Here is a 14128-nt window from a genome sequence, read left to right on the forward strand (position 1 = left end):
CAAATCATTTTTGTTTGTCAAAGAGCAATGAAATCCTTTTCCACTAGATGGCAGCAGATGGTTATTAAAACTAAGAAAAGATCAGCAGAGCTGTTGAAGAAGATCTTTGTGTCTTTCTTCAATTCCTGCCAGTATATCAGCGTTGTCTTCAACTTAACAGAAGCACATTTTTTTAGTAAATTTAAACTAGAATATTATTATATTTAGTTCACAGCTCATCTTCGCTATGTTTCTCCAAAATCTGTTTTACAGATAGAACGTGACAAGGGCTCCAACCTGGCCTTCATGTTCCGGCTGCCGTTCGCTGCAGGCAGGGTTTTCAGCATCAGCATGTTGGATACACTGCTTTACCAGGTGGGACATACTGTACACCTGATTGTTGAATTAGTGGCTACGATTGGTTGGTTCTGATCACATGTGTAAATGATGTGGGTGATGGTTTTTTTTTCTTCTCCTTCTGTTTTATTTCAGTCCTTCGTCAAAGACTATATGATCGCTATCACGAGGCTTCTCCTGGGTCTAGACACCACACCAGGCTCTGGATACCTCTCTGTTGTAAGTCCACAGTCTCCCTCTGGTGGCAGTACTGGTGTGTACACATATATGTATGTATATATATATATGTATGTATATATATATATATGTATATATATGTATATATTTGTCTCTTAGATGAAGATCACGGAGGAGGATCTGTGGATCAGGACATACGGCCGACTCTTCCAGAAATTGTGTTCGTCCAGCGCTGAGATTCCAATCGGGATTTACCGCACTGAGTCTCACATGTTTCCGTCCTCAGAGGCAAGTTCAAGCTCAATTGTCATTGAGGAGACCGTTGGTTTGGGTTTTGCTGCTGCTTGGACTTTTCTGATCTTTCTCTGCACTGACTTTGAGGTCCTTTCATTTCTTGGTCAAAAGTTTGCTTTCATTTTTTATTCTTTTGTTATTTTTTGCTTTTATCTTTATTCATTTCTCCCAAATGGCAATTGTTTTGGGGTTTTCTAGAAAGTGTGCAAAGGTGTAACCCTTTGCACACACATTTTGCACACCTTGGGCATCAGTGCAAAGATATACCTATGTTACATACAGTTTCAAAAAGCATTAATAAGTAAAATTGCCATTTTCAGCTTTTAAAGCTTTTAATAATTTTGTTTGCTTTAAATGCTGTTATTTTCATTTTTCTGGGGTTTTTTTTTAGACAAAAATAGACGAATAAGTAATTTTAAGTTCATTTTGCAATTTTCTTTCCACAGTTTATTATTGACAAAAGGTCTTTGTATTTTTTTTTCCAACACTTGATTTCCAAAATTTTCATTCATCCAACATGAAGTTTTCCTGAAGTCAGGGCTCATCACACCACAGACGTTCACATATAAAGACGCTGTTTTTCTAATTAGCTCGTCGTTTTGCAGTCTCAGGTGTCCATTAACATGGAGCGAAAGAACTGTAAGAATAAGATGGACGACAAGAACTCCACCGCCAGTGTCGAATCAGAACACCCGCTGCTGAGGAAGAAGAGCATGCAGTGGGCGCGCCGCCTGAGCAGAAAGAACGTGAAGCAGCCCAGTCGAACCGAACACATCTCGCAGCAGAGGCTCAACCTGTACAGGCGCTCTGAACGTCAGGAGCTGTCGGAGCTGGTCAAGAACCGTATGAAACACCTTGGTCTGCCCACTATTGGATATGGTGAGTAGAGCAGTCGTTTGGAAAATGAACGAGAACAACAAAGGCTGTACTGTAAGTGCCGTTTCATAAATAGTTCCATGATCCTTTAAAGTGATTCAATTTCGTTAGAATTTTCCAGGTGCGTTATCGTTTGTGCAAGTCATTACATTTGCATGACGTTTGAGTCTGGGCCTCATTAAATGTTACGCCGTCCAAACATTGTTGGCTGTCGTTAGAGGGTGAAGACTGATCATGTTGTTCCAAGTATCAGTTCCAGGGCTGATGATCACAACATTCATCCACAAACTTCTGTGTTCTGCTGTGCCTATGTTCATGTACTGGCTCCGTCAGGCAATGTTGATGTTCCATGATGTCACATTACCACACAGGGGTCAGAGTTCCTCATTGTCGTTGTTCATTCTACATCAAGGGTGGTCAAACTTTTTGACTCGTGGGCCACAATTGTCCTTAAATTGTACAGGGAGGGCGGGGTCAGGAGCAGATAGATGGATCGTTCATGTGAACTAAGATGAATGACATGTAAAAGTCATGCATAAAGGCTAAAATGCAAACATGCTTTTGTCCATCTATTGGGGAAATAATTATAGTATAATAATAAATAATAATAAATTATATCATTTGGAAAAGTTTGGTGGGCCAGATTAAAAAGCTGAACAGGCAGCATCCGGCCCCCGGGCCTTAGTTTGCCCATGCCAGGTCTACATCAAGGCTGTCAAACTGGTTTTGGTTCACGGGCCGCATATCACATGTTCAGATGTCAAGTGGGCCGCACCAGTATAATCACAACCTTATTAAAGTCAATATTTTATTCTCTGTTTTCATGCAGAGAAGTAGAAGAACAGTATATCATATATTTAATATTATTTATTTATATTCATATCCTGAACTTCGTAATCTCACAACTAGCTACACATTTGTTCCTAAATGTTGTATTAATTGTGCATGGTATGTGTCAGATTTATTCAGTTGAAAATCTAAATGTAAAAATGTGAATTTTCCTCGCATACCACTAGACTGTAGACAAAGCTCTGGTGGGCCACATAAAATGACTGACTTGGCAAGCCTCAATTTGCCCGCAGGCCTTGAGTTTGCGTAGATAAACTGAGAAGAAACATTAGCGTATTCAGAGCAAAGATTAGTCTTTAGGTGTTTTATTAATTATTAATTAATATTCATTTCACAGTAAGTCCTTCCTTGATGTCATAGTCCGTCTACTTACTTAAAAAAATAAAATACAAAAGTGGTGAAAACCTCTCAAATAAGTCATTTTAGGCTCCACACATTGACTTCATTTTCTGTCTGAATTATTTTGGTTTTAGTCTCACATCACTGTCTGTTAGGACTGTTTCTGTGCTCCTCCTACTCCTCCTCCTCATCATCATCATCATCATTATCCTAACCATAATCAGCATTTTTCCTCACATCAGTCTCACAAACATCAAACGCCTCCACCACATCCCACCGCAGCTACACTCTCAGATCATTGTCAGGCCAACGTCTGGACGCAAAACACACGGTGCATGAAAACGAGTTCATTTCTGCTCTTCATCAAACTGCCGTTTCCCTGCGTTGATGCTACAGCTGCATATTTGTCTGTTTTGTTCTTTGCTCCACCTAGCATAATGCTTGTATTAAGGTATTTATTTTTTATCATTTTGTCCTTTTTTTTCTTTTTTTCTTTTTTTCTTAAGTCAAATGCAGAATCATGCACCATGTGTAACATGTTGTAACATGTCGATTAAATACTTTTCAGGAAGAGCCACGAGAGCTCAAGACCTCGAGAACCATCTGAGTGAGGACTGTTGCAACATTGTGACAGATTCAAATCATTTGGAAGTGATTCTGCGCACATTTTTCTTCTGGCGCGGTGATTCCCAACCACTGTGCTTGCCACGGGAGATCACTAGGTGTTCCGTGGAAAATTGTCCAATGTCCCAAAACTAGTATTTAAAGAGCAATGAAATCCTCTTCCACTAGATGGCAGCAGATGTTTATTAAAACTAAGAAAAGATCATCAGAGCTGTTGAAGAAGATCTTTGTGTCTTTCTTCAATTCCTGCCAGTATATTAGCGTTGTCTTCAACTAAACAGGAGTAAATTTTTTTAGTACATTTAAACTAGAATATTCTTATATTTAATTACATATACTTTTTGAGATGTTTGTTCAGTGGTGTGCCGTGGGGTTTGTCCTGATGATATATATGTGCCGCGGCTCAGAAAAGGTTGGGAAACACTGCTCTAATGCATGGCTTCTTTGCGTCACCTGTTCCTACAGAGTTCTGTTCTTAGTCTGCTGAAGCATTTGTCGCCTGCCTGATTGTTTTTGTTCTTCTGCCTTTTCTTCCTCTTTCTCACTTTTTTTCTTCCTCCTGCCTCTCCCCCCCAACTCTTCTTCTATCTCCCCCTGCTTTTGGTTTGTAGAGGATGTTTCAAATCTCACTGCGAGTGATGTCATGAATCGGGTAAATCTAGGATATTTGCAAGGTAATTTTTGTTTGTTTTGTTGTTTTGTTGTTTCTACTTTTTAAGTCAGGGTTACCCAAACTGTTCCACGAAGGGCCGCTGTGGCTGCATGTTTTTGTTCCAATCAAGCAGTAGCACACCTGAGTGGACAGGTTCAATCAACTGGTCTCAGTCTTCAGACAGCTGATTGGTCAAACTATGTGCTCTTGGTTGATTGGAACAAAAACCTGCAGCCACACGGCCCTTTGAGGAACAGTTTGGGCATGCCTGTTTTAAGTCCATTTCCTGACATTCATTCACCCTGTGGCCAAATGTTGAATTGTCCCACCATGATGTCCCGCAAACACTGGAGATCCATTAAGGTACTCATGTATAGATGTTCGTCCTCCTCACACTCTCACTCCTCTTTTTATGGTAAATTATTCATGTTGATCACACTAGGAACTAAACAGTGAATGCCGTTGCTTAGAGTTGCAGGACATTTCAGAGCATCCATACACAGAGAGGACCAGACTGTCAGGTTAGCTTGTTGACCACAGTACTGCAACTTCAACTGCATGACTGTGTGTGTACAGTGTGTGAATAATACCGACGTGCGTCTGTGTGTGTGCGCGACAGTCAACACTACACCAGCTCTCTCTCTCTCTCTCTCTCTCTCTCTCTCTCATGCTACCTGTTTATTTTCCTGCATTGTGATCCTTGAACGTGACAAACACTTAATTTCCAGCAGGGGCGCTGTAGTCTGGCTTTGAAGAGTGGAGCCGAACATGTTACGTCCGTGGGTGGAAGATGAGATTAATTAATCATTGGGAAAAAAAAAATTATTTGTTCTTTTAGCCCCGATTGGCCCCCGTGTCTGTGAAAATACATGTCATTATTATTTCTACTATCCAGAGGTGTGGACTCGAGTCGTGTGACTTCATCAATTTGCTGACTTTAGACTCGACTTGACAAAATGTAAAGAGACTTGGAACTCGACTTGGACTTTAACATCAGTGACTTATGACTTGAGACTTGAGCCCTTTGACTGGACAAGACTTGATACTTTCTCCCATACCCAAAGATTATAAAGTAAGTTATTAAGAAGCGCTCTGTATTTCTCATCGCGTACGTGTGTGCGTCTGTGTGTGTATGTGCTGTCGGCACAACATCCAATCAAATTAGACCCATGTTCTGATGCGATCGAGCATCGAGTCAATCAAATTGCGGGACAGCCGATGGGGAAGAGCCGTCAAACAACACGTGAGAGAAAATGATACCAAAGATCGTGTTGTTCAGATTTAAAAACTACGAGGTGGTCAACAAAAAAGAAAACAAACGCAAAAGGACTCGAAACAGAAACGGCAGGACTTGGGACTTGACTTGACACTTTTCAGTCTTGACTTGGACTCGACTCAGACTTTGCCTGTCATGACTTGAGACTTGACTCGGACTTGAGTGCAAAGACTTGAGACTTAATTGTGACTTGCAAAGCAATGACTTGGTCCCACCTGTGCTACTATCATAACCTTAATGTTACTGACCTGGATTAATATCCACTGAGGCAGATTCACAGCTAATCATTTGGTTTTTGTTGTCACTTACTTCCTGCCTCTAAGTCTAAGGTTAGTCTCCCAGACTGTATGAAGGCTGAGATTTTAAGACTTGACTTTTGGAATGCTCAAAATCCCAAAGTTCTTTCCGGTAATTCCAAAAATTATTACAGATATCCCTGTATAATTTGACACCGTTGGCCCAGCTCAAGCGGCCATGTTCCCTCAGTTTCTTTTTCGTTTTTCACCGGGATTTTAACCTTCTATTTCCGACTCATTTGAACAGAGGAGACATAAGAGAATAAAACTATCCTTCCCCCTCTTTCCTCCTCTCCCCGACCCCCTTTCACTGTGATGTCAGAGCAGCAGGTTCTCCTCCTTTCACTCTCGCACTCCCAACATGTTCCGCTTCACCGTGTTTGGTTTGAGTTGCTGTGTATTTGGTCCAGTCTGACAGATGCTGGCGCATGTCGTCTGTGTCCGGGGGTTCCCGGTCCGTTGGCATGGCGCAATGTTGCCTTCAGGAAACACCGTTGGTCCAGTGTGAAATGTGATAACAAGGAATGCGATGGGAAATCGTAATGTTGCGTAGCCGCGGACGATGTCTGCATGTTAGCCCTGGTTTCTGAAGCTGCGCATGGAGTCCTGTTTGAGTTGGTGGGCAGCATGAATCTCCCCCCTCCCCCCTCCCACCTCCCCCATCCTGCCCTCCTACAAAGTGCTCTGTCAGTAACTGTCAGCCCTTCTCTCTCTTTCACCCTGCCTGGCTTTTTAAAGGGCCGCTCGAAGGTGGGTCGTTTCGTCCTCTGTCCATCAGGCTTCACAAAGTTTGGGATCACTGTAGAGCAGTCACTCAAACACACACACACACACATACACATGCTGATTAATGTTTCCATCAGAGAGGTTCATCCATGTTAGTAAACTGATTTTACAAAAACATTTAAAAAGCACTCTAATGTTGTTTGTCAGAGGAAAAGTGTTGACTCTATCAGGGCCAAACAGTGGAACAGTGGTTAGTGTTCTTGCCTTACCACAAGTGGTTCCCAAAATTCTTCTGCAGCAGCACTGTAGACATGACCACCATCTTCACGAGATTCCTTCAAAAACACACTGAACATTATGAACATTATTATGAAAGAACATTGACTTTTTTTGCCTCGTAAATTATTTTTCACAGTGTTCTGATCGATGTTTTTGAGGTGCTTAACAAATATAATCATAACACTGTACCTACTCCTTCACATGACTATGGAAAATATTTGTAAATATTTATATATTTGTCATTTGTATACATATATATATATATATATTTGAAAACTTGTTTGAGTACTGCGCCCCGCACTTTGGGAACCACTGTCTTAAAGCATTCGTTGTGTTTGTGTGGGCTAGTGGGTATTAGGGGTGACAGTTACATACCAAATATGGATGAGGTCACAAAAGCCTTACTTTGAACTGCTCTCTATTCAAAACAGTGGTTTCCAAAATGTGGTGTGGGGCCTCACTTGGGGACATGGTGGTAGTAAAGAGGAAAAATATAAATTCTTTAGTTTTGCTGAGGATTGCATTGAATAATACATTTTAAATTTTTTTTTTTATAATTGTATCTTTCCAGTAAAAGGGGACGCTGCAGAGAAGGTCTGAGAACCACTGATTTAAAATGACAAACCGAAGTAGGCTAAGAAAAAAAAAAACAAGGTCTAGTTAAGACGTTTATGGTGAGAGTTTCTTTCATCCCAGCCACACTGGTGGACAGAGGCTCAGTGGGCGCCGGTCTCCTGCTGATGGAGGCCGAGGTGAGAGAGACACTGCAGATGTTCATTGTCTTTTCTTTTTTTTTTTTTAATAGATGAGATGAACGACCATCAGAACACGCTGTCCTACGTCCTCATCAATCCTCCGCCCGACACCAGGCTGAAGCTCAACGACATTGTGTAAGACTCACAGTAGATCCTGCAGACGTCAGTGGACAGAAGCCGTCTGTCAGTTTGACACTTTCATTGCTTACTAAGTTAAAAGTGCTGCCATGAGTGTCAGCCTGATGATAGAGGGGTGGATTCAACATTCTCCAGTAGATTTATCATTTACCTGAAAGTACTTACTAAACAATGGGAACATTTTTTTATTTTTTATGACTGACCTCTGGGTGGCGCAATACTCTGTTTAACGAATTCTTTATTTATTTTTTAATTCAGCATTTTGCGTCCTTACAGAGGTTTGTAGTTTAGTTGTCATTTTCCAGTGTCCTAGTAGCAAAGTTAGTTGTCACAAGTCTAAATGGTGCCCTCTTGTGGTCAAAGATCATATGGCAGTTCCAGCCAAACTTTTTTTTTTAGTTCGAAAATGCGTTGTTATAGAAACTTGATTAATTATTTTACGTCCTCCCCCCCCCACCCCTCCAAGCTTCTCTTTATTCCCGACTCTTCTCCGCAGCTACATCATCCGGCCCGACCCGCTGGCACACATGCCGGAGGACGCACAGGTGACAACGCAGGAGCGTGGAACCAAGAACCAGCAGGAGTTCGGTACAAACACGAGGGGCGAGACTCACCTCTGAAGTTTCTTCTTCTTCGCTGTCACACTAATGATCTTGTATCCGAGCGGAACAAGTGGATATTTGAAGAGGTGGAGTTACCGCAGATATAGGGGATGCATGAAGAGTGCCTCGTCACAGACTCCCTCTCTCTCCCTCCACCCACTCACTGTACAATCACACACTCCCCTTGTGTCCATCCAGATGAAACCAGAAAAGGGGCGCTGACGTCGTCCGCTCAACCAAAGGTCCGACAGTCTGTGGTCAGTTTGTTTGTTTGTTTGTTTGTATGTTTTTTGTTTTCTTGTAATTCTCAACCATCAGTTGTAAGAAATCACTCCGAAAATGTTGCTCAGGAGTGATGAGTTTACATGGCAACTGGTGAAGAGGGAGTGCTTTGAACCACTTGACCCTGAGGAGAAATCCATATTGGTCCAAAATCTGTTCAGGAGAGATGGTGAAAAATCAAACATGAAGTTAATTTTTTTCTCTTTCTTTCAGTTGTAGCATTACGTTTAAAAGCAGCTTTTTTTAAAAGATATTATTCTCAGTTTAGTAATTGTATTACTAGCATCTTATTACTGGCATGTAACTGTGCATTTACCTCTGTAGCTGCAGCACGTGATTTAATTTATTTTTTAACCCATTTATATTTTAGTTTTTGCACTTGCACAAACGTTTTATTGCCACGTGTGCATTCAGACTGTGACGGGAGGATTATTGTTGTGTTTATTTGTGTTTTTGAAATTAATATTTCCTCTTGTAATACTTATATTTTATTTAAAATGACAAAGTGTTATTTAAAGAGTCAAAGCTGTATGTGCCATTTTATCCAAAGCACCTTTATAATGTTTAATATAATTGTTTATTGAAGGGAGAGAGCCTGACTGACTGACGCATCTGTGAAACTAAAACCTGAACGTAGACCACATTCCAGACAAAGATACTAAATACAAATCGGTTATTTTTTAAAACATTGAGCGTTTAGTGCTGTTGCCTTATGACAGTGCTTCTCAAATAGTGGGGCGGCCCCCCTGTGGGGGGCACGGGAGTGGAGGTGGTGCATGAGGGGCTTCCAATGCCATATGGCACACTGGAATGTGGTTGATGGTTGAATGATAAGAAGCCTCCAGTCACTAGGTGGCAGCAACTCATACAGTGGTTTGTACAGACAATGATAGAAAATAATTGAGAACCACTGCCTTACAGCAAAAAGGTCACTACATTAGTTCAATGGTTCAATTCCCAGTCTTTCTGTATGGACATGGATTAGTTGTCAGGTTAATATTTGTGAATGTGAATAGTTGATGGTGATTGGCCAGAGTGTAATATCTGCTCGGATTGGCTCCAGTCATTTTTCAAATTTTTATGTACAAATTTAGTTATGTTTTATTCATGTATCAGGAATATAACAGTGAAACTGAAGTTTTTTTAAAATTAAAATCCGTGCTATGTCTCCCTCTGGTGGAGATATGTGGTGTTTTTTGTTTTTGAAGAAGTTTATCAAATGTTTCATTTTGTTATCTCGTTGATGCAAACTTTTCAGTTCAGTGGTAGCATAACTGTTTAGCACAAATACTGACGTCTGTGACCCCTTGGCCTTTGTCTGATACATAAGGACATGTTTAAGCTGAGATGGAAGCGCTGTCTTTTCCGGAATGTAATGTTAAAGGACACAGTGCAGCGTCTTCTTCTTCTTCTTCTTCTTCTTCTTCTTCTTCTTCTTCTTCTTCATTTGAACTGTCGGTATTTCCCACGTAATCTTTACGTGAACGAGGACATGAACTAGCTGTGTGTGGGGGGGGGAGGGGGGGGGGGGGGGGGGGGTTTGAGAGCAGAACAGTTTGACCCTTTAATGTTAGTGTGTGTGATGGCGCGGAGGACACGATTCAAAGACATACCAGTGAAGTGAGGACATGAATTATATCATATTTATTTATTGTTATTATTCTGTGCCGTTATGTTCATTTTATTTGCATTGATCTTTTTCAGTGATGCCTTTGATGTGTATGGATTGAACAAAAAAAAAATTCTTTCACATATAGATTTGCAAAGTTCAAAACCGTGGCTCACGGCTCATCGTTTAACCACAGATGGTTGGTTTAGAGAGAGACAGGAGTTGGAGAGGAGAGGATTAAAGGAGTAGTTCAAGTTTTTTGGTTTTTTAAATGAGGCTGCATGACAGGGTTTAGGACTGAGAAGGTGACGGGTATTTTTAACCTGCTTTCATTTTCTACACGAAGGCCAAACGTAATAGAAAATACAGAGAACCAGAACCTCAGTTTGGTAAAAAGATTTTCGTCATCCAGACCCAGGTATGTGGTCCCACTGGCGATGACTTCCAGGGATGGACGTTAAAAACGTAGACAAAAATATTAACGTAAAAAATCTGAAAATGTAGACTATTAAATTTGATGATTGTGGGTTGAATTTCTCCTGGTGTAAAAACTTCCAAGAGTTTAAAGCATGTGATTCTGGTACTCTGGTATACTTTTATTTGTACTCTAAATACTGAGGGTAACTAGTAAGTACACCTGTCTCTGGGGACTTGGGTGATTGAACTCAACACGAACGTGCATGCCGGTGCCTTCATGGCCTCTTGATTTAAAATGAACCTAAAGTGTCTCTTTAACGTCTTCCTCGGTCCACCTCCCTACTCCTAGTGATTTACAGGGCATGACAACACTATAAAGCATGTTTTGATATACAAGCTTGCACAGAATTATTATTATTTTTGTTTGTTTTCATTTAATCTGACGTTTCCTGCAACAACCTGGAAAAAAAACACCATAGTTGAAACAACTGCTTGCAAGTTGGAGTTATTTGATACTGTATTTATATGAATGGAACATGCATGTGGTCTTGGTGTGTACCAAATGCCTCTGTACTATGTTTACCTCTGCTTTATAATTTGAAGTTATTGTCGTAAAAAAAAAAAAGTTGACATTTTGTACAATTTCTTATGTGAAGAATGAGTGAGAATCCTTCTCAGCATTCAAAACATGAAAAAAAATAAATGCTGCATGCAGTCGCTTTATGAATGAAACAGTGTTTTTATTTCTGCTCACTTCTAAAGGCAGGTGTGGGCACATTTTTTGACTCGTAATGTGTCCTAAAATCAAACGGGGGGCGGGGTCAAGAGCAGATAATATGTGGGTATTACAGGGAAAGGAAGAAGTATAATGATAATATAAATAAATTATATAACTTTGAAAGGTTTGGACGGATAAAAAAGCTAAAAAAGGCCGCATCGAGCCCCTGGGCCTCAGTTTGCACATGCCATTTAGGTGACCCGGGGGTCACTTAGACACAATATGTCTTTGTGTGAGTGCCAACTTTTCCTCATATTCATTAATACTCATATTCTGGGACAAGAGGAAAATCATTGCAAGGACAAATGGTGTGTACAAAAATGCGAAGGACAACGGGGAGGTTAACTGAGAGCATTAAACGTCACCATAACCCTTGTGCGGTCCGAATTTTTGTAAACACCTTTTGAAATTTCATGAAAATCAGTCAGATGGTAAGAAATGTTTTTATTTAGGGATTTGCCGTAAAATTCCCCAAAAAAAGTTTTGCAATAATTCTTTTTCTAAAAACTATATTTTGATGAGAAACACAAAGAAAACTTTTCAAAACTAAAATTAGGGTTTTGCTGAAAATAATCCAAAAAATTTTTTATCAAAAAAGTATTTTTTTCAATTTTTTTTCCAAAACTTTTGAAATTTTGAAGAGAAACACGCAGAAAAGATAAAATGTTGATTCTTTTTTTCCCAAAATGTTTTTTGATAAATAATTAAAAAAAAACCTTATTAGAATTTCACCAAAAATGATGTGAAAAGTTCACATTTTTATTTCAAAATTTCAAAAAATGATTTCTAAATGCCCTAATTTGGTGAGAAACATGCAGACAAAGATACAATTTTGAAAAATAATTTTACAAAACTTTTCATCCAGATTTATTAGATTTTGATCAAAACTGACAAGTTCACATTTTGACAGAAAATGTTGTTTAAAAGAATTTTCAAAAAATATTCTCTAAATGCCCTAATTTTATGAGAAATGTGCAGGAAAAGATACAATTTTGAAAAATAATTTTACAAAACTTTTTGTCAACATTTATTAGATGTTGACCAAAATTGACATGAAAAGTTTGCATTTTGACTTCACTCTGCATCATCATTATACAACTCTACTGTCCTGGGGGGGGGGGCTTGATAACAGTGTGGTGGAGTTTGTAAAGGGTAAATATAAACGTAAATAATATAATAACTATCTCGCCTTTGCGTGATTTTTCACATTTCACAGTGGGTATTGGAACGTAACTACCGCAATAGGAGAGGGACCACTGTATACATATCTACGTGTGTACTACAGATACAAACATTTGGACATTTATCCTTGATCTTGTTGTTCATTCATTTTTATAGTGGAGATCATAATTTTCATTTCAAAAATCGGAAAAAAAATAATTTTTTATTTCGTTTGTAACTGTGGAAAGACATCAATATTTAATTTGAAGGTGGTCACGGTAACACATTACTGCTGTTAATTCATTAGTGTAATTGGCTTCTCTGTGAATGATGCTTTCAGCGCTTCTGCTGGTTGGAATGCATCTGCCTCCACCTTTCTCTGGTCCAGCGGCCTCTGTTCTGCACCACCTCGTGCAGCAGGTCCATGAAGGCGTACTCATTGCCACTCAACAGCGTCCGATCATCGGGTGACGCACCACCACTAGAGGGAGCCTTAGAGTTAACGCTTCTGTTTTCCGACAACTCCGCTCGTCCTTGTTCTCTTCGCTGGCCTTTCATCTTTTGTGCAGATTTGTCAGTTGCTTTGACGCCGTCAGTTGGACTTTTTTGTGACGTCCATCTGGCAGTGGTGAAATCGTCTCGTTCGATGTTAGCCTTGGTCCGAGTCGCCCTGGAAGACGCCGTCATGTGATCTAGTTTTGATGACAGATTGTGCCTTGATATCTTGTTTGTACCATCGTGGTTTGAGGCTTCTCTCTGAGGCTTCACGATTTCTTCTTTCTCTCCTTCATCAGGAGACGTCTCCTCCTCACTCCTCTCCTCCTCCTTCTCCTTCTCTTTACATCTTCTCTGCCACTGTGCCGCGGTCAAAGGCCACGTGGAGATCCTTTGCATGACTTTTCCCTTTCCTGACCTTTGACCCAAACCGTCGGTGGTCGGTGATTTTTCATCGATGTTTTCAGGATTGGTACCGATGCTCAGATAAGTGACAGTGTCAGCGATACCAGTGTCTGCCTGTAGGGGGGAGCTGTTCTCCTGCATCACGTCGTTTGAACCTTCAGTCTGACGTCCTTTTCTCTCCACAGTCTCTCCACCTGTGTCCTCGTCTCCTCCGTCCGCCTGATTCTTGGTCTCATCCTGTAAAATGACTTCCACGTGTCCAACAGCAGGACAGGAGGACGATACCAGAATGGCGTCCGCAGATTTAGCTCGGACTCCATAGAACAACCTGCTCTGGGACATGACTAGGGCCCCGTTGTTGGACAAGTCCGGTGGACACTCGTGGTAACTGGATGCACCGTCTTGTTGTGACGTGTCCTCAGTCGCAGGGCCGGGCGTCACGGCTTTGTTGTTGTGTTTCCGTCTGTGCTGCAGCACCAGGACGCACACCACCAACAGCAGCACACACAGGACCACTGCACAGGAGTCGAACCCAGAACTGTTAACTGACGGACACGGTTATGGAAAAGAAACAGAAGAGGAGGAAGAAGTTGACAGACCTATGACAGCAATCAGCACAGACAGGATGGTCCTGACTGTTGTTGAGTCTGTCGTTGGTCTGGAGGTCGGACAGTTTCCTGGAAGAGAACAGAAAACAGCAGAAATTATTCATTCATTTTCATGTCTTTTTTGTAGGAAATTAAACGGTTGTTGAAAATTAAA

At 40.7% G+C, this 14128-nt stretch overlaps 2 protein-coding genes across 2 annotated transcripts in view; one reads left to right on the forward strand and one right to left on the reverse strand.

The window, feature by feature from the left end:
- Window positions 1-8855, forward strand: part of LOC103397829 (potassium channel subfamily T member 1-like) — a 38009-nt gene extending 29154 nt beyond the window's left edge. The window contains exons 25-31 of the mRNA XM_025053339.1: window positions 253-354; window positions 472-555; window positions 673-801; window positions 1413-1686; window positions 4107-4169; window positions 7530-7614; window positions 8114-8855. Coding sequence (XP_024909107.1) covers window positions 253-354; window positions 472-555; window positions 673-801; window positions 1413-1686; window positions 4107-4169; window positions 7530-7614; window positions 8114-8237 — 861 coding nt within the window. The 3' untranslated portion in view covers window positions 8238-8855. The remainder of the gene's footprint in view (window positions 1-252; window positions 355-471; window positions 556-672; window positions 802-1412; window positions 1687-4106; window positions 4170-7529; window positions 7615-8113) is intronic.
- A 3292-nt stretch (window positions 8856-12147) lies between these two features.
- Window positions 12148-14054, reverse strand: LOC112486488 (uncharacterized). Its single transcript, XM_025053329.1, has 2 exons — window positions 13966-14054; window positions 12148-13881 (listed from the first exon to the last, which is right to left on the reverse strand). The coding sequence occupies exon 2, from the start codon at window positions 13706-13708 to the stop codon at window positions 12803-12805; it is 906 nt and encodes a 301-aa protein (XP_024909097.1). The 5' UTR covers window positions 13709-13881; window positions 13966-14054; the 3' UTR covers window positions 12148-12802.
- Between the last annotated feature and the right edge of the window lie 74 nt (window positions 14055-14128).

The sequence above is a fragment of the Cynoglossus semilaevis genome, chromosome Z (assembly GCF_000523025.1).
Source record: "Cynoglossus semilaevis isolate Cse_v1.0 chromosome Z, Cse_v1.0, whole genome shotgun sequence".
Classification (NCBI taxonomy): Eukaryota; Metazoa; Chordata; class Actinopteri; order Pleuronectiformes; family Cynoglossidae; genus Cynoglossus; species Cynoglossus semilaevis.

Excerpts from the sequence above, each read along its gene's own strand:
- LOC112486488 (XM_025053329.1), bottom strand. The coding sequence starts at position 13,708 with ATGTCCCAGAGCAGGTTGTTCTATGGAGTCCGAGCTAAATCTGCGGAC.